This window comes from Macadamia integrifolia, unplaced genomic scaffold (genome assembly GCF_013358625.1).
Source record: "Macadamia integrifolia cultivar HAES 741 unplaced genomic scaffold, SCU_Mint_v3 scaffold1019, whole genome shotgun sequence".
Classification (NCBI taxonomy): Eukaryota; Viridiplantae; Streptophyta; class Magnoliopsida; order Proteales; family Proteaceae; genus Macadamia; species Macadamia integrifolia.
The window spans coordinates 176,108-197,505 of NW_024868056.1; the positions used below are offsets into that span (position 1 = coordinate 176,108).

Sequence of the window (21,398 nt, forward strand, 5' to 3'; positions counted from 1 at the left end):
GCAGGGGAAAAGTGAAGAATCACCTAGTCATTTGAGATTTTGAGTTCTCAGGATAACCTTACTGCTTATGATTACTTGAGGCACCGTTATGAGCTCAGATTGACTTGTAATTGACATTACAACAGAGATGCTAAGGCTTTCTTTTTCATCGATCAAATATTGCTCAAATTGAAGTGTTTAGGCCTTTAGGGACTTTCTCACTTTTCAGTACTCATGCCATTGACTTTCTCATGATCTGGGACTTCTGATTATTTTCATTTCATCCACTTAGCTGGCATGAGAGCTGGTGTACACATGCAACACCCACACACCCACATTGGGATGGTCATGCATTCATACATCAGTTTGTGGTTGACTTCACTTAATGGTTACTGCAAATTTTCACTCCTCGAAGTATTTGATGATAATGTTCAAGAATTCGTTTAAAATTATAACATCTTCAAATTTTGACTTTCCTGCAGGTTCCACTATGTCACAATCATTGTCAGTTGTCGATGCGTCTGAAGTTAGAAAACTGATTCACTCCAAAGGATACTTTAGAGGGTCTTCTAATCCCTGGGAATATGTACTTGATGGTGTTAGACACCATGACCTCGTTCTTTGTGCCCTTGGTGAACTTGTTAGTCATTTATCTAGGTTGATGGTAAGCTTATTATTGTGATTCTTTGATTGAGAACATGGTTGTACTAGCTGCTTATTAAGAATATAATACTAATGCTTTCCAGTTTATAACAGCAAGATGATGCTTTACACAATGGAGATATTCTACCTTACCAAGTCTATAGAGGTTGTCTTAGAATGGATGGTCAGACACTTGTAAATCTTGAGATTTTTAACAATAATGCTGATGGCAGTTCATCAGGCAAGTGCTCACAAGTCTCTAGCTGGTGAAACAATCCAGTTTAGGAGTCTGACTTCCCTTTCCATAAGCAAATAAGGGCTTATTTATTTACCTTTAACAGGGTGTATGTTGCTTGATTTCAGGTACATTATACAAATATCTTGATAGCTGTATTACATCATCTGGTAAGCGGCTGTTAAGAAACTGGATCTGTCATCCACTAAAGGAGGTCCAGGAAATCAATGATAGGCTTAATGTGGTTGAGGAGTTAATGAAAAATTCTGAAATGACGTCAATTATGGCTCAATATCTGCGCAAGCTTCCCGACCTAGAAAGGCTACTTGGACGTGTTAAGGCTACTGTTAGGTCATCAGCTTCACTTTCATTTCCCATGATTGGGAAGAAAATATTGAAACAGAGAGTATGTCATGATAAAGTTCTTTTAAGAGTATATTTTTCATATTTCATGATTAGTTTTTCTCATTTGAGATTGTTGCTATATCTATTTACATGTCACTTTTTTCTGCCATAGTTTTCATAGCCAGATTGAATGCCAAAATAGAAAGAGTGCAGTAACCATATAAAAACTGTGAGAGTTGAGTCGGTTTAACCCAGGTTGGCTTGCTGGTTGATGTAGAACCGGTACCCAACTAGACAACTAGCCACCAGCTCTACAGTAGGATCATTTATATGACAATACTAAAAAGTTACAGCATATAACCAGCAACTGAAACTACCAGAACACCTAAACTGTAAGGTGTTTTGGATTTTTAAATTACTGACAACTTACACCAGTACTGTGGCCAAAGACCTAACCAATGGCTACTCAAACAGAAACAGATTCGGGACCATCGCTGGGCAGTTAAAGGTCAAGTCAACCAGAAAACACAGTAGCCAAATTAGTAACAAAGGTTGCTCTGATGGGACTATTAACCCAATCGAAGGTAGAACTTTTGGAATTGATTAACCCTTCAAACCCTCAGCTCAAATCGATGCTGAGATATAACAGGACTTAAAAATTGAAAATAAGCACCAAAAAATTGCAACTCACAGCATCTACCAAACCAGCCATGTGATCAGCTTCAAACTGCCATTGAGAGAAGGTATATGGCAGGGTATTATCATACTAAAACATTGGCTGCATCTAAAGAAAGGATCTGCAAGTCCTTGGGTTTGAAGATGTCAGCAATAGAACTTCCAATAACAGATGCCTCAGGGTATGTTCTTGATGTTTCCAGCCAGCACTTGATATGTCAGCAACAGGGCAGTATTCTAAGATCCAACAGCAAATCCAGCAGCAACAAGGCTTCGAAACTCTCTCAGATATTGAGTACATCACAGAACAGAAAATTAGAAACAAAGAGAAATCGATAGAAAGAAAGATGGGGATGGATAAATGGTTGAGCCTCCCACTCAACCTAGGCCTCTCACCTCACACTGCCTCACACAGCCACATGGTTGACAACTACACTCTTTTTTTTAGTTCATCAAATTGTTCCCGTTGTAGCAGCTTCCCTTGTATTTTTTTTTCTTAGATGGATACACTACAGAAAAGGTGAGGGGGAAGGTAACAGCCAGGAGACTCGAACTCAAGACTGTTGTTTTCTGGTTGTCCTTGTCAGTGTCTGCGGGGACTCAACAAAGACCTCTTGGCATGGTTTTAAGTATCGGTGCGTATCGTGCCGTATCGGCCGATACGTATCCGTAGGCATCGGCACGATACATACCGATACGATACATGAAAATTTTAAAACCCTTATGTATCGATACGTATCCTACGATACACACCGATACACCACCGATACACACCGATACTCACCGATACGTACCGATACTCTATGAAAAATTCAAAATTGAAGTGAAATTTACGTTTCGGTATGTATCGGTACGCATCGGTATGTATCGGTACGTATCGGTATGTATCGGTGTGTATCGACCGATACACACCGATACGTACCGATACGGTCATAAAATGGCCAAAATGGGTAATTTTTTAGAAAAACACAATTTTTTGAGGTGTTTTTATTCCAAAGTTGCTACCAACCATTTTTCTCTCTAACTAAAGTGGAAATCAAGGTTGGGAACAAGGATTTTACATTTATGGGACAATTACAAACCTTGGATTCTTAGTGCGATACTCTCAATTTACTGTTATGCATAATACATGTTATATATAACTTTTTTTAACTATTTTTTTATGCAAAAATGTATAAAAAAGTGTTTCCTATCCATTTATGTGCGTATCTTTAGCGTATCTTAGCGTATCTCCGATACGATACGATACCCTCCGATACGTATCTTAATTTTGACCGACCGATACGACGACCGATACCGATACTTTAATCCTTGCCTCCTGGTGAGTGTGGGCTTATCGAACCACAACCTCACCAAGTACGCTACGCAGTTGTTGTTCCCCTTCTCTTGTATCAATAGAACAAAAAACCTCCCTTTTGTTTGGAATGCTGATTATAATGAAATTAGAAATATCCTAATCTAAGATTACATCACAAATAGCAACTGAATACAAAATAGAATTTGGCTACTAAGTACCTAACAAAAATGGAAACTAAATAATCTAGAAACTAACAAAATAGAAAGTAGAAGATTGTCTCCTAAAGGCCAATAAAATTTTCTAGAAGAATCCACCTCAGCAATTTCTGTTCCAGAATATATCTCCACACAAATCAGCTACTACCCCTAAGATTATTCTCCACGCAATTCAAGGATGGGTCCCCCATGAGCTGATAAACCTTCCTCCAAATCTTCTCCACACAAATGGCAATGGGACCCACTAAATCTGAAGAAATTCTTCTCTTTAAATCCAGTTGTTATAGACTTCTAGGATACAAATGGGGCAGAATCTGCACTGGAATATGGGCTTGATACATGGCCTACATAAATCAGCATATGGACCCACCAACACTGGCTTGATGAGAACAAAATCTGGACAGGCTTATCCCATCGATCTACATCACTGGTCCACTCTGTTTCTTAGAATTCTCTCATCTGGAATTTATAAAAGTCCTCTTGCTTTCCTGCTCCTCCATATCATTCTGCAAACCATTTTACCTTTAATTGATTTTTAATTTGGCAGATGAAAAAGTTCATCTCTTTCCTAACCTTATTTTCTAAAAAGAGGGTAGTTTCTATTTCATAGTCTAGTGATTAAATGTATCCATTTGGTTGTCTGAATCTTAGATTCCTTTTGGATAAAGACTCAACTCGGGTCTGTTTTAAGTTTTCTATACACATTCAGAAGGAGATAAGATTGATACTTTGGTTTCCTTTTGGGCCTTATCATTGTGTGATTCCTCTTTCTAGTCTTAACCTTGCATGTCCGAGCTGTTAATATCTCTTTCAGTTTCTCCTCTGCCTGGAACCTTGTTAGGATTAAGGGTCAGATTGCCCTTTGGCGTAAAATCCTATGGTTCAAAGGGCACATCCCTCATCACAGTTTCACTACTTGGCGGGCCCTCACCGTCTCCCCATTCAGTCTTTCCTCCTCCGCCTTCACATTCAGGTCCCTTCTGCCTGTTGCCTTTGTTGGAGAGGTGATGAAGCTGTGGACCACCTCTTCTTCTCTTGTCCCTTTTCCTCTTCAGTTTGGAAGAGTGTCCTTTCTCGCAGCTGGCCTGTTCGTAGGAGAATCCTCCCTTCAATGGGGAATGGATTTGGATTGATATGACTTTTCATGGCCCCACCTTCTGTGACACTATTGGGAAACTTGCTTTTTGTGCCACCATAAACAACGTTTGGATGGAGAGAAATCTTCGTAGATGGACATCCAACTCCTGCTCTTTTGATGGGATTTGGAAGGCCATCTCCTTTGATGTCTCCACCAAAGTAGCCTCCATCCCCCCCTTGGTCCCCGACTCCCCCTGGAACAGACACATCATCCACTCATGGAACCTCCCTCTATCCCTTCTCCCCCCTCACCTCCCCTTGAGGGATTGCATCCTCTAGCTTAATCTTTGTTGGGCTTGTCCCTTTGTTTGGCCTCGTGCCCCCCCCCCCCCTTTTTCCTTTGTATAGTTCTTTCTTCTTCTTGGGTTAATATATATTTATTCATCCAAAAAAAAAATCTGTAATGCACCAAGTAATTTGCACCCTACGAGTCAAAATATTTTTTGGATAAAATCATTAATATTGCTTATGTACCTGTTTATTCAAACAGACAACAACAACTCGGCCTCATCCAAACTAAATGGGGTTGGCTGCATGGATCAGTGTAAAGACAAAAAAGGAATACCAAAAGTAAAGTAATAGGAGTGGAACACAACAACTTAAAGGAATCCCATCTAAATGGGGTTGGCTACTTGGATCCTTGCCCTCCAATCAGTTTTATTCGAGGTCATACTTGGGACAAGACCTAAACTTTGCATGTCTTTCCTCACTACTTCTCTTATGGTCATTTTAGGCATGCCCCCTGGCTCTTTTAATTCCTTCAATCTGAATCCGATCACTCCTCCTTACTGATGCATCCCAAGGCCTCAGTTGAACATGGCCATGCCACCTCAAATGACTTTCTTAGAGCTTATCATGATATGGGCCAACTCACAAATCAGCTCTGTCATGACCTAGACCCAGATACAGGTAAGGGTACAACCCTCGCGGGCATGATCAATCGATCCAAAACATTTATCAAAACAAGCAGGCATATGAGAACTCATAATATTCAAATGTCAATAAAATAAGACAGCTACTCATAGATAAAATATCCCAAACCTTATCTATTGGTGGCAATCTAAGGTTCATTCTCAAATTTAAATAAAAAGCTTTGTCAGAGTTTACATAAATCCACGTCCTACTACAAACATCTAATAAAATAAAATAAACTGATAATAGCTTCAGGTCGCCCACGAACGCCTGCTCCACGCATACCTTCCTCTCAATCATCTATGATGTTCAAATAATAGGTTAAATTCAACATCCTAGTAAGGGAAAATAGTAAAGCACATCACAGGGCAAACCATCAGACAAAAACAACGGTTAAAACAAATAGTTTTAATTTCTCAAAACCACACTTTTAATTAAAATGCGATCATATAAAAAAATATTCTTTTTTATCACACTTTAGCCGGCATTGAGGGAAATAAGCTATCACCGCCCATAATACGAGAGAGAAACACGGCCTCCACAATCACACGATCACACAATCACACTGTTGTCAGCACTCTGTGACTAAATATACATCACTGTGGCTCAACGGGACACCCCTCTCTAGTCTGGTACGGAGTAGTTTATTTACCCTCACACACTTTCTTTTCACACATTCACAAAATCACTTTCTTTAAAAACACATAGGTAAAATCTTCACATAAAATCACATCAATATACATTATGGTAATAATCACCTTCATCACTTATCAATCACTCCTATGAATTCATATCACAAATAAACACAATTCAGAATAAGTATAAAATACAAGCATACATAACATCTCATCATACAATTAGACCACACATCTGTGGTGTAACCCCACTATAATCTACTTACCTCAACCTGCAAGTCTGCTACTTTTACCCTCCAAGCTCTGAATGTTCACGTCAAACACTACCTGCAATTAATTACATCTCCCATTAATCTCCCAGTTCAAAACTAATTCAAATACTTCACTTTTTCCTCAAAAGTCAACCTAAAAAGTCAACCCTCTCAGACTTAGGTCAAACTCTAGGAAACAATTCCCTTCAACACGTATTATCACCCTTCCGAAGATGAGAATGATCATCTGAGTGGTCAAGGAGTAATTAGGAAAACTACAATCTTAGAGTGAAACTTTCAGATTTAAGTAATTTTGAAATTACTCTGATACTCTCAATCCGCTGAACATATGGTCTCCGATTTCAGATTGAAACCTCCCTTAGGAAGGCTCTACTAACCCCCAAAGTATACCCAAAAGTTAACAGTCGGATACTCGGATTGTAAACTGTATGAGATTTAAAATGTAACCGCAAGCGTACGGATCAGTGTAGCTACGGGTCGAACACAGGGAGAACAACCACTTTATTTTTTATTTCTTTTAATAATGCGAAAGTGAACCGATTAATGATTGTGATCTAATTTTAATTACCGTCCTAAACATATGTATCTAAAATAAAGTCTTAACCATTCGTCATCTAAGAATTTAAAGACGCAAGCCATGCAATTAAAATTAAATAAATAAATAACTGAAAATAAACAACCCACGCAATTAAAAAAAATAAATAAATAAAGGAAAAAAGTGCTGAAATAAAAATAAAGTAAAAGAAAGGGGATAAAGCTAGAGAGAGACTCACAAGTAGGTTTTTCTACTTAGCCTGAGGGATGCATCATAATATGAGCTTCCCTGCTTGACCAGAGAGTCACTCTTACAAGGGTTACTCTACTTGGCTTAAGGGAAAGGGAGGCAATTAAAATAAAAACAATAAAATGATGGTTCTATGGCTAGGAGGGGCAAAGCCAACACATACACTAGCCATGAACCTTGGGGGAAAGGGATAACAATAATGTAACGATTGAAATTAAAATCCTAAATTAAGAAAGAAAGTGTAGTCAGAAGAGGGAATGAGAGGGGGGAGAGAAGACTACTGAAGGAGCCTACTTACTTGAACTTCAACCCTTGAACTGAAAACTTGATCGATTTGAGATACTACCAGTACTAAAAACCAGATCTGGAATAAACCAAATCTGAAATTTCTAGTATTAGAGAAAATAAATCTTGAAAAAAAAAAATTGCTTCACGGCTCGTGATCTTGTCACCTAGATCTAAGCCTAGAACTATAACTTAAAAAATTACAACTCAATTGCATAAATCATAAACATAAAAGGGCTAAATAAAAATAAAAGAGTGCTTACATTAATTGAAATGAAAAAAAAGCTATTACAAAAGTGATTAAAAAAAAGATAAAGAAGAACTAAAACTAAAGAGAGAGCAAGAGAAAGAGAGAGCAACTAAAAAAAACTAGAAGAAGAATGAATTGTCTCTCTTCCTTTTACATGAGTTGTATTTATAGGGAATGGGGAGGTAGGGTAACAATTTTCTCTTTCCTAAAAGAGAGAAACCCACAATTGATTGTGAGATCTTTTGAGACCAAAAGTGCTAAGGTGGAGGAGAGAGAAGAGAGAAATAAACTTTGAGAAATTTCCTATAATTTTTTGCTTATTTTCTTTCCTTTTTTTTCTAATTTATTTTTCTTCTTTTTCTCTCTCGTAGGGACGATTTTCTTCTTGCTTTGTGTGAGTTGGACAATATTTTGGTGATGATGTGGAGGAGAGAGAAGATTTGGACAATCTTTATTTCTCCCTTTTTTTTCTTTCCTTTTTTTTTCTTCTCTTCTTGCTTCCACGATTTTCCTTGCTTCTAATTTGATGTGGAAATCCCCTCCATGCCCTTAGTGCTTTAAGTGAGTGAAAAGCAGGAAATCTTCAACAAAATTCTCGAAAAAAAACAACCATGAGATTTGAACTTGAGACCTCTTGGTGAGTAAGGGAATTTTGTACGCCATAGCTCACCAACTACACTAGGTAGTTGTTGTTACCAAAAACGAATCTTCAATCACTTAAGGATGTGGTCCGTCGATCCTTGTTGGTATTTGGAGTATTCCTTGTACCTCTTAGACAATTGCAGACGGGCTGGTTCTGCATCTCGGTTCTGTTCTGATCCATTATTCTTTTTCTGGCCCGAAAAGAATAATCACTTGTACGGGTGACCAAACGAATGTGTACTTTTAATTGAACACGTCCATCTTGCTCAGAATTTCGTCCTCTTCGCAACTATGAAAAGAAATAGGACCTCTTTACGTGTAAAATTGGAGATATAGCACCCGATAGTCCTTAAGGCCTTGAAAATATAAAACTTGCAAAAAGAGATTAAAACCCAAGGTAGCTCCATTCTAAATATGTAAAATGCATGTTTTACTACCCTAGATTTCTCACATAAATGTGCTCATCATAAACAATTAGGGAAATACGAGTTTGGGTCTCCCAATTGCCCCTCTTAGGCAGCCTAGAGAATCCTAAAAGTCTTTGCCATATCTAACCAACACAAGGTCTTAATAATTGTTAATTTAATTTGGGTCCCAAAAAAAAAAATACATATGGTCCATATGAATTAAATCCCAGACTTTATAAAGAATATCAGATTTGAGTCACGGTTTGGGTCCCATATTGGATCATGGTTTGGTTCCATATTGGGTCCCAAATATATATATATATATATATATGTGTGTGTGTGTGTTCCCAATGAATTAAATCTCAGACCTTTATAAATAATTTCAGATTTGGGTCACGGTTTGGGTCCCTTATTGGATCCCATATCGAGTAAAATATATATATATATATATATATGTTCCCAATGAATTAAATCTCAGACTTATAAATAATATCAGATTTGGGTCACGCTTTGGGTCCCATATTTGATAAATAAGACCTCAATTGGGTCCCAAAAGAAAAACCAGTAGAAAAGAGAACATCATTACTTGAAGAAAGCTAAGGGCCCGTTTGATAACGTAACCAGAAACGTGTTTCTGTGTTTTCTTGTTCTCAGAAACACAGAAACGTCATAAATACCGTTTGGTAAAAGTGTTCTGTTCCACTTGTTTCTTGAAACATAAATTGAAATTTATAACAATTTATGCTTCAAGAAACATGAATGACGAAACAAGTTTTACTTGTTTCGCTTGTTTCTCGAAACAAAAAAGGGGCACAATTCCACGATCGACCGACACACCAACTTAAAAATCTATGAAAATTTATCATGTTCATTCGAAGATCGACACCCCCTTCCTCTGAGGTTCCCTCCTTGAATTTCTTCGGTAATCCTTCAATCAACTCCTTCGCTTCCTTCAACGCCAGATTCGTAAGTGCTCTCATGACCTTAATTGTTGCAATCCTCGCGTTACTCGGCACTTCCTCGATAAGAACATCGAACTCCGTTTGCTCCTCAACGACGGCTGGTCCCGCATCGGCAACGGCACCAGGCGCTACGGCAACAGCCGCCGGTGCGAAGGCAGCAGCGGAGACACCGAGCTCTTCCTGTAACCAGTCAACGAGGCTGCGAGCTTCTTCTAGGGTTAGGTTTTTGAGCTCGTTTCCAATCTTCTCTACTTTCTCTGGTACGGCAACGGCGCAAATAGGGGGAAGGAAGTTGGCTTTGCGGGACAATTTGGGGCTTCGAATCGGGAAATCTAGGGTTTGCTTCGGGAAAGAGGTGGAAGAATGGGAAGGACACGCAGAGGATGGAGTCGAAGTCGGCGAACGAAGCTGGTTTCCTTTTCATGTAGTAAACCTCTTCCACAATTCTTGATCCCAAAGCTGGTTTCCTTTTCAATAACGACTCTGTTCTCATCACTGCCGATATCCTCGTATTGAATGAATCCATTTCCTTCACCCGTGATAACAATCGAACTCTGGTGTTTGTTTTGAATGTCGGTGTTGAACCAGAAACCTAGGTTTAACCACATGCATAGAGACTCGTATGGCCGCTAATAAGAGTTTCAAGAAACAAAGTTTATCAAACACCCAAAATTCTGTTTCTGTTCCCAGAAACGGAAATTTATGTTTCTGCCGTTTCTTGAAACAGAAACAGCAGAAGCGTTATCAAACGGGCCCTAAAAAACAGAAGAGTAGACTCCAAAATCCCTTTTTCTTTCTTTCTTTCTTTCTATGTTCTTTCTGTTCTTTCTCACGGTACTGTTTTCTTTCCTTTCTCCCTTCTCTCTCTCACTCTTCTAACTTAATGTTTTGTGTAAATGGGGTGGGGTCCACAAAGGATGTTTTTAAAAAATAAATTCTTCTAACTTAATGTTTTGTGTAAATGGGGTGGAAAAAAATAAATACTTCTAACTTAATGTTTTGTGTAAATGGGGTGGGGTCAACAAAGGATGTTTTAATTAAATCAATAAGAGAGAATCTTAAAAATAAAATAAAAGATTCTTAGAAGTAAAAGAAAAGAATTTCAATTAAATAAAACTCCCTTATTTACTATACTAACAAGATTTGAACCTAGGACCTCTAATTAGTGAATGTACTAACCGCTAGGCTAACTCATTAAGTCATTAAATACACCCTAACTTTAAATATTTATGCATCCATCACAGTGCTTCATTCTACTTATCTTAAAACCTTTTGATTCCAAGGTTGATCTCCATGACTATAATTTTGCATTAATCCTTGCTTTTGTCTCATATATGCCAAATTAACTGTCTAGGGACTCTGTTATAGGCTTTTTTAAGGTCAATAAAGACCATATGGAGATCCTTCTTGCAATCTCTAAACTTTTCCATGAAAAAAAATACCTGGTTTTGGCCAGGTTTCATAAATTTTGTACTAAATTTCATACCTGATTTTAACCAGGTTATAATTTGTTATTTCAACCAATTCACAACTGCAGAATTTTTTAATCAAAGGACAACCATAAACCAACCCAAACACTTGCATAGGAAGTCGGATTATACAGCAGGCCAAACCAGAACAAGCTGTCGCTCTCAATCATCTAGGGGTTCTTAGGGCAGATCAGTAGGTGACCAAACAGAGACTTTCCAGAGCTGGAATAAACCTCACAAAGTCCACCAACCATATACTAAATCATAGGAAGTTGCTGGAGTCAGAAAAGGTCAACAGAATCCTCTATTCTCATGACAGATTTAAGAGAGTAGATAATTTAAATACCTGTATAAGTAGACCAGATTTGTAACACTTTGAGTTCTATGAAGATAAGAAAATAACTTAAATTAAACCCAACTTAAAAGGAAACTAATGAAAAAAGAAACAAATCAGTGAATTCTGTATGTAACCTTAGATCCCCTAGTTTAGGCCCATAAAAGTGGCCTATTATACTCAAAACACATGGGATCAAAGGCCCAACGTGTATGGAACCCTATCCTTATTCCTAATAAAACAAGCCTAGTTTGGTGAAGAATCTGCATCACTTATTTTAATTGTTATAATTAAAAGGTGAAACTATTGGACAACCTCCTTTGTTTAATTTTTTTTTTTTAATATATATTACCTTTGGTGTCATTCAGGTGAAGGCATTTGGATCTCTTATTAAAGGGCTTCGAATTGGGATGGACTTGTTAAATATTTTCAACAAAGAAAAGAATGGATTTTCGTCATTGTCAAAAATGTTGGACCTTCCATTATTATGTGGTGTTAAAGAGCTTAATGAACTTCTTACGCAATTAGAAGCAGCTGTGGATAATGACTTCCCAAAATACCAGGTATGATTTACTCCACACGGTTATGGACACATGTGCAGTACTTTGGCATGTCCTGTGTGCATAAAAAAATAGGTTTTGCTATGCTTCATTATTGGGCACTCTCTTTCTTCCTGTACGTACTACGTAGAAGTATCCTTGATCTTTGTAAATAGCCTTAGCAAGCTTTTGTATGACTAAAACCATAGTCGAAAGAAGGGATATTACCCTGTTTATTATATCTGAGTTCAGATCTGTAACTTATTTCTTGGGCAATCATGTCGACTTGCTTCTTACCTCTTTTGACCTTGAAGGTAGGTCTTTCATATAGTGCCTTAAGAAAGGGTGTAACCAGTGCACGAGGCTCCTACCATTGTGGGGGTCTAGTGAGAGTCATAATGTATGCATCCTTACCCCCGCTTCACGGAGAGGCTGTTTCCTGACTCGGCCCCGCAACCACTAGGTTGCAATGGAACAACCTTACCATCATCTATATATTGCTTTAGGGTTCTGAATCCTTTGCGTAATTTCTTTAACCTTCGAGCGGGTGTTTGTTGGACTTTGAAGATTTCTTGCAAGCTCCTCTCCCAAACCCTCCCTGAAAGAAAAAAAAAATCGATATAATTTATGCCTTGGGGAATGTGCTGGCTTTGCGACTCTTGGTGGGTGCATAGAATTCTTCAAAGTTGCAACTCCCTTATAGGGTTGGTGGTCTTAGTCGTGTGTTCAAGATATCAATTCCTTCAGTATATGGAGGAATAAGAGATGCTACAAGCTTAATAATTAAAATTGGTAAAACAACTTCCATCTCACTGGAATGTTTATAGAGTTCTCCAGTTTCAGGAATTTTCAGTGAAAACTGAAGAGCCCTTGGTAAATATGAACTCTTAAACTGAGCATTCATTAGATACAATGAGCTTGTTTCTTAATAAAAAGGTTGAGGTTTGAATAGCTGATTAAAGATTTAAAGCAACACTGGCACAACAACAACTCAGCCTTATCCCAACTAATGGGATCGGCTATATGTATGCTTGCCCTCCAATCAGCTCTATTCGACGTCATACTTGATACATGACCTAAGCTATGCATGTCTTTTCTCACCACTTCTCCTAAGGTCATTTTAGGTCTGCCCCTTAGCTCTTTTAGTTCCTTCAATCTAAATCAAATCACTCCTCCGTACTAGTGCATCCAAAGGCCTCTACTGAACATGGCCGGGCCACCTCAAACGACTTTCTTGTAGCTTAGCATGCATTGGAGCTACTCCCAAATCAACTCTACTATGATCGGTCCTTGCTTTTCCTTCTTAGTTTTACCACTCATCCATTTTAACATCCTCATCTCTACTACACTAAGTTTATATGATGCTTCTTAACTACCCACCACACCATACATCATAGCCGGTCGTATAACTGTCCTATAAAATTTTCCTTTAAGTTTTAAAGTAATATGTTGATCACACAACACTTTGGACACACCTCTCCACTTCATCCATCATATTTTAATTATTTATGAAACGCTATCCTCTATATCACTTTCTTTATTTATGATTGAACCCAGATACCTAAAATAAACAGTTTGCTGGACCTCCATCTTATCAATTTTCACCACGTCATTATCCATCCTTATGTAACTAAAGTTACACACCATATACTCTGTCTTTATTTTACTTAATTATGTCCACGTATTTAGTTGAAACACTTCTCTTCTTTTACTACCTGCTAGAATAACTCTCTAGGGACTTTGTCATAAGCTTTTTCTAGGTCAATAAAGATCATATGGAGATCCTTCTTGCAATCTCTAAATCTTTCCATGAGTCTCTTAAGTAAGTAAATAGATTTTTTCGTGGATCTTGCTAGCATAAAACTAAATTGGTTCTTCGTAATAATAGCTTATTTTCTCAGGTGGGTTTCAATAACCCTCTCCCATAATTTCATAGTATGACTCATTAGTTTTATGCTTTTATAGTTAACTCTGAATATCACCTTTATTCTTGTAAATCAGAACCACAATGCTTCTCCTTCATTAACTAGCATTTTCCCTGTGCTCATAATCTTGTTAAATAACTTTGTTTGCCAAGATAAACCACATTTTCCTAAGCTCTTCCACACTTCTATTGGTACTTCATTAGGGCCTTATGCCTTGCCTATTTTCATCCTCGCTAAAACTTATTTTACTAAAGCAACCCGGGTACCCAAAATCTTATTTGTGGTTTGCTATGGGCCCACCAAAATGAAAGAAACTCAAAATAATGGGGAACGAAATTAACAAACTCATAAATGTAGGGGCTTATGTGTAAATATAGAGAATATGCGCTTAGTTACGTGGGGAGGTTGTCTTCAGCATCTTGACAAGGGCAGCCAGCGGGAACCTGAATCTGCTCCAAGTGAGAGCTCTCTTATGTGATCATAGATCAATCCGAAATGTTAGGGTCTGATTCCCAACTCATAACTCTCTTAACAAACCAAGAAATTTCTCGGAAATACAATAGGACAGTAAGTGTCACGACCCAAACCCATGTACTGGTAAAGGTACAACCCTCAAGGGCGCTGATCAAATGATCGACAACACTCACAAAATCACGCATAATTAAATTCATCAGATTCAAGTCTTAATGAAAATAATTAACCATTGTTATAAATCTCAAATAACTCCTACTGGTGGTAATCTAAGGTATATCCTAGTTAATTTTTGTTTTCTTTAAAATAAAAAATGTTAAACCTTAAAATCAGAGTTTACATCTCAAAATTGTCCTTAATACATCCATATTAGAAAATAAAGCAGTAAATTGTAAGGAAAATCTTTGAATCGCTCTCAAACTCCGCTCCAAGCATACCTCAATCTCAAGCTGTTAAAATAATGAGGTGAGTTCGATAGCCCAGTGTAAGAAATAATATAGCAAGAATACAACACAATAACAACAATAAAAAATCACAAAGGTTTAAAGCAAGCATTTTAGTTTTTCACAAACTAACTTATCTTAGTAAAACACTCACTTGATTTCTCTCTATATCACTTTAGTCAGCACCGAGGGAAATAGGATTCCACTGCCTAGTCTCCGAGAGGGAAAACATGGCCCCCTTACAAATCACACAATCACATTGTCGTCACCCCTCTGTGACTATAATTTTTTGCGGTTCCATGGAACACATTGCCTCTTGAGTGGCAATTACTTTCCACAGTATGGGACAATCTATTTACCCTCACTCTCTCTCCACACTTTCACAAAATCACCTTTTTTATATTCACCCTTTTTAAATAACCCTTTTCATATTACACATGTGAAAGTATCGATAAACTATTGAAGCAACATTCCCAAAATTGCCTCTACAAATACATCAGGCAATAACATCTATCATCACCAAATTTTATTCACTAGTATGATCACATATCATATGTAAACACAATTCAATCCAATTATAACACTTTATAACAAGTAAAATAAAGAAATAAAGACTCTTACTTGACTAATCCCGTAAGCCTAGCCCATAACCTTATTGTAGGCCCATCAAAGTGGCCAATAACAAAGAAAACCCTTAGAACTAAAGGCCCAAGACATATATAAGCCATCCCAAAGGTTATTTCTAATAAATTAAGCCCAACTAGATATTAAATTTGCTTCACCCCTCTTTAACCTCTTACCCACTCAAGTCACAACCACTAGGCTAACACATTAAGTTATTAGTTAAAGCTTAAATTCAAATATTTAAATAGACTTAGAAAAACAACATAAAAGAAATGCCTATTCAATGGTTCCAAATTTGGTTTGACACAACAGGTTCAGAAATGATTTCCTATTTGGTTCTCACAACGGGGTTAGTTCAGCGATTAAGGACCTAAGGGTTGGTCGCCTAGGTAGAGAAACTCCCACCCAAAAGCTTAGTAAGAAGGGGAAGGGGATGAAGGATATCGACCCCAAACTTCGGGGACTGTTTTACTGCTGGAAAGAGGGCATGAAGAATGGGGAGGAAGACAAACCTTGAAAGAAGAGCGGAAGAGAGAGGACAAGGAACCACAGCGTTGTCAACTCACAACCCATGAGCCAAAAGTCTCAAATTACATTCCATATTCAACTCTGATTTATTCATTGAATTACAAGCATATATAAATTTGAAAACTCCTATTCTCAACCTAAAACTGAAATGGAAACTGAATCAAACTAGGAAACTACTAATAAAATAATAAAACACAAAATCCCTACCAACCGTTACTAGACCAAAAGGCTGGTTTATGGTTGAAATGACCTTCTTTGAGTGGTGTGAAGACAGAGAAATTGGGAAGGTTTATGGTTCTTAAATTAACTTAAATATAACTGTTTTTCATTTGCATATGATCTTGGTTTATATCACTTTTTGAATATCACTTTTTAAATTAACTTTCTTTTATATAAATGTTGGTTAGTGCTTACACCACAGTCATCACTTTGAGCATATTGTTTCTTTCTATCTGGTACTAGGACCATGAAGTGGCAGACTCAGATGCTGAGACACTGTCCGTGCTGACTGAATTGTTTATTGAAAGAGCAACTCAATGGTCTCAAGTCATCCAGGCATTGAACTATATTGACGTTATACGCTCCTTCACAGTGACAGCAAATTCTTCGAGTGGGTCTATGTGCAGACCTGCTTTCCTGCCCACTGATGCCAGGCCCTTGATTTCTTGCCAAGAGATTAGAGGACCTCTACTTAAAGTTGAAGGATTGTGGCATCCTTACGCTTTTGGAGAAAATGGGGGCACAGTGGTTCCTAATGACATACATCTTGGTGAAGATGCTACAGGCTATCATCCCCATACTTTGCTATTGACTGGACCCAATATGGGTGGAAAGTCAACTCTGATGCGTGCCACATGTCTTGCTGTTATACTAGCTCAGGTTTGTTTGACTTCTGGTACCTAAAGCACTTTGGATTTTAATGGGCGTGGTTGGCAATAACTAGGCTGGTAGATCAAAATTTGTATAGACGGAAATCAAATTTGAGTGAGAATATCAAATTCTCGACCTAAAAGGATCTATAAATGAAATTGGGTGAGATCCAACCACTCAAAATCTCTCAAGTGTAATCAGTTGGAAATTGCTAGTCTTCTTAGTATTTAATAGCTAACATTAATGTTGAAGCACTAAAATATCTTAATTTGTAATTCTTTTTCATATCTTTTTATTTTCCTTTGCAGTTGGGCTGCTATGTGCCATGTAAGATGCTTGTTCTTTCTCCTGTGGATATTATTTTCACTCGACTTGGTGCCACTGATCGGATCATGACTGGCGAAAGTAAGTTCTTTCTATTGAGTCATAAATTTTATGTTTCATGCTTGCATCAGTTGAGACTGACAATACATGTATCAAATATATTGGCCTTTGGTAAAGTTTTCATTTTACAGGTCCTCTTCCCCTTTTTGCAAGGACTCCAACATCCATCTCTCCTCTATTATCACCTTTTTTTTAGCGGCTAACACACTTCATATTAAGGTTACCTCTTCCACCTCCTCGGCTCCTGCTAATCCCCACTCCTCCGCTCCTAAGTTTCCCCCTATCAGTTACGTCAGGCGGCATAGAAGCCATCCTCCCTCCTGTCCTGCCCTGCCTTGCCCTTGCTACCCTTAGTCTCTCTGAGGCTCCTTTGCCTCCCTCCATTCTCCCACCCCCAATGAATTACTGGACCATTTGGAATGTCAGGGGTCTCAATTCCTTTGCCAAGCAAGCTGAGATTTGCTCTCTAATCAAAGATTCTTGCTCTGTTCTCTGTTGTCTCCTCGAAACTAGGGTCCCCGAAGACAATGCCTCTCACATTGCCTCCTCTATTGCCCCTTCTTAGTCCCTCCTCTCCAACTATTCCTCTAACCTGAATGGTAGAATTTGGATCCTATGGAATCCCTATAAGATCCAAATATTTAAAGTCTCTTCTTCCTCCTAATTCATGCTGCTATAGTAGTGGTAGCTCCCTCTTCTTTACTGTTCTAGTCTCAACCGAGCCCCTGAGTGCGTTCCTCTTTGGAATGATCTTAGGCTTCTGGCCACTCAAGTTGGCTCCTTCCTTGGGGCTGGGGAGGGACTTTAACGTGGTCCGTTATGCCCATAAAAAGTTAGGAGGATTGGCCATCAACTCCTCTTCTGTTGAGGCCTCCAACTCCTGCATTGAGGATTCTAGCTTCAATGATCTCAGATGGTCTGGCATTAAGTTAACTTGCACAACAAAAGAGCTAGTGCGAACCACATTGCCTGCAGATTAGACTTAGTTCTTGTCATTAAAGCATGGCTTTCCTCTTTTCCCTCCTCCCATGTCACTTTTGACCCCCCAACATTTCTGATCACAACCCTATCTCCTTGTTTGCCCACCCCTATATCTCTTTTGGGCCTAAGCCTTGTAAGTGCTTTGACATGTGGGCGCTCCACCGTGGTTTTCTCCCAGTCATTAAGTCAGCATGAGAGAAGCCCGTCTGGTCCTTTTCCTTTCCCCTTATCACCTCTACCTACAAGCTTAAGAATGTCAAAATTGCTTTAAAGGATTAGGACTCCACCTTTGGCATCATCTCCTCTCAGGTTTCCTTTTGCAGAAACAAGCTTGAATCCATCCAATTCCGGCTCCATTATGATCCCCTCAATCACTCTCTGGCCCTTGAAGAGAAAGATATCTCGCTAGAGCTTGCCTCCCTTTTGGATCAAGAAGAAAGTTTCTTTAATAAAAAATCTCGCATCAAATGGCTAGATCTTGGAGATTCCAATTCCTCCTACTTCCACAAATACTTGAAAGTGAGGATCAACTCCAATTCCATTCCTTAGCTTCAGGCTAGAGATGGCTCCATCATTCTTGACCATTCAACCATCAAGTCAAAAGCAATGTCCTACTTTTCATTGAGAACTTCTGCAACCCTTCCTCCCCCCTCCTCTCCCACGATCCCGCCGTCCCCCTCAACAAATTCATTCCAAATCACCTCCTCCCCTCCCTCTCAGCTATCCCCTTGGACCAGGAAATCCAGTCAGCGGTCCATTCCCACAAATCCAACAATGCTCCTGGCCCTGATGGCTTAGCATGGGCTTCTCCTCCTCCTATTGGGATATCATTGGCGACGATCTAACTAAAGCCATTAAAAGCTTCTTCTTTAGCCCATCCCAAATCCATAACATAAATCAAACCTTCCTCTGTCTCATCCGTAACAAAGAAGCTGCTTCCTCAATGGTTGACTTTAGACCCATCTCCCTCTGTAATCTTTTGTATAAATTGATTACAAAAATCCTTGTTAATTGTCTCTAGGTTGTTCTCGACTTGCTTTTCAGTGGAACCAATTTGCCTTCATTGCTAGTTGGAGTATTGCCGATCACATCATTCTCTGTCATGAGATTGTCCATTGGTTTGATATAAAATCCCACTCCCCAGTAGCCCTCCTCGATATCGACTTTCGCAAAGCATTCGATCCATCAAATGGGATTTCATTTCTACAGTCCTTGCCATGTCCTCCTGTCCTCTCATTTTTGTCAACTGGATTCTCGTGTGCATCTCCTCTCCAAAATTCTCCATCCTCGTGAACGGTTCCCTCGCAAGATTCTTCTCCTTGTGGGCATCTGCCAGGGCTGCCCTCTTTCCCCCTTTCTCTTTGTCTTGCCTTAGAATTTCTCTCTAGATTCATCCGATCTCACACTGACAATGTTCTCATTTCCCCCATTCCCAAGTGTAAAGCATTCAATCTCACTCACCTTGCTTTCACTGATGATCTCATGATTTTATCCAAAGTGGATGAGGTCTCCATCTCCTCCATTATGTCCTCCCTTCTCTGCTTCGAATCCCTTTTCGGCCTTCGAATTAATCTTCTCAAATCCCGCCTCTTCCTTGTAGGTGTCTCCTACTCTTCCAAAACTCGTCTGCTTGAGCTTACAGGTTTCCGCTTGGCTCTTTGCCTGTTAAATAACTTGGCCTCCCCCTCATCTCCTCATGGCTTACTGCCCACCATTGTGCCCCCATGTTGAGTCAAATCTGCAAAAGACTCCAGTTGTGAAAAGGTAAGCTTCTCTCGTATGTGGGTCGTTTGGTGCTTATCTGATTTTTCCTCCAATCTTCATACATTTACTAGTTGGGAGTCTCCCAACTGCCCAATTCTGTTATCAAATCTATTGAATCCCTCTTCTGCACATTTCTTTGGAAAGGTACTGATTCAGCCAAATTTCTTCACTCCCTCTGCTGGTTCCTCTGTCTGCCTTCCCAAATTGGAAGTTTGCCTTGGCTTGAGGATAATCAAAGATGTCAACTCTGCTGATCCTCAAGCTTATTTGGAAGTTGGTCTCTAAGCATCCCAGTATCCAGGTCTCTTGGGTCTAGTCCTTGCCTTCTACGTAACGATTCTCTCTGGACCATGTCTATTAACCCCAATTCCTCCTGGGTGTGGCGCAAGATCCTCGCTGCTAGACCTCTTGACTTAAATGCCATCAAAATCCAAATTGTTAATGGAGTAGACACCTCTTTTTGGCTAGACAACTGGGTGCCAGTTGTCGGCTGGTGTGCTTGCTCTTGTTGGTCCTAGAGCTGTTTACCCTTTTGGTCTTCCCAAAACTTCACCCGTCTCCTCCATCATCTCCAATGGCTCTTGGTCCCCCTTAAACATTCACTCTTTTGCTTCCTCATGTAAGTCCCTCCCCCCCTTCGTCACTCGGACAGGGTGGATAGAATCATTTGGTCCGCTTTCTCAGTTCTCTTTACCTCTTCCTTCGCCATAAACTAGACTGGTTTTAACTCCCACACCCCACATCCCACATCCCACATCCCACATCCCACATCCCACATCCCCTGCCACAGTCTCACAGTCTGGAAAGCCCTCTCCAATTGCCTTCCTACCCAATCTTTCCTCATCCATCGCCACTTGTTTGTTTCCCCATCTTGTTGCCTTTGTTGGAATGGTTTAGAGGATAGTAATCACTTATTCTTTGAATGTCCTTTCTATTACTCCACCTGGAACCGTGTCCTTGCCAAATGTTGGCCTGCTAGGAGAAGTCCCCTCCCCCTTCAGAGAGAATGGATTTCGATTGATATGACTTTTGCTAGAAGATCTATCTATGATACTGCTGGGAGGCTTGCCTTATTGACCACATTTGGATGGAGCGCAGTCTCTGTAGATGGACTTCCAATTCTAGATCTTTTGATAATATTTGGAATGCCATCTACTTTGACATCTCCTTCAAACTCATCTCTGCCCCTTAGGGCTCAATTATTGGTTCCCCAAGGAACAAGCTAATTGTTGTCTCCTGGGGATTGCCTCTGTCTATCTCGACTCCCCCTAGCCTTTTGGGGTTGTTTCCCCTTGCTTTCGGCCTATTGGCCCTTGTTATTCCCCCCTTCTTGTTCTTCCCTTTTTTTTTATATATATATATATTATAAAAAAAAAAAAAAAAAACTAAGCA

General features: G+C 39.2%; 2 protein-coding genes across 2 annotated transcripts in view; one reads left to right on the forward strand and one right to left on the reverse strand.

Annotated features, from left to right (window-relative positions):
- LOC122062403 (DNA mismatch repair protein MSH7) overlaps positions 1-21,398 on the forward strand; it is a 42,879-nt gene that overhangs the window by 10,564 nt on the left and 10,917 nt on the right. Inside the window, exons 10-15 of the mRNA XM_042626020.1 lie at positions 462-643; positions 736-862; positions 985-1,262; positions 11,846-12,040; positions 16,470-16,886; positions 17,186-17,282. Of these exons, the coding sequence (XP_042481954.1) occupies positions 462-643; positions 736-862; positions 985-1,262; positions 11,846-12,040; positions 16,470-16,886; positions 17,186-17,282 (1,296 nt within the window). The remainder of the gene's footprint in view (positions 1-461; positions 644-735; positions 863-984; positions 1,263-11,845; positions 12,041-16,469; positions 16,887-17,185; positions 17,283-21,398) is intronic.
- LOC122062399 (50S ribosomal protein L12, chloroplastic-like) lies at positions 9,399-10,094 on the reverse strand (the record flags this gene model as incomplete). The annotated part of the gene is made up of 1 exon (XM_042626014.1): positions 9,399-10,094. A coding segment is annotated over one exon (636 nt), but the record flags the coding sequence as incomplete, so codon positions are not given.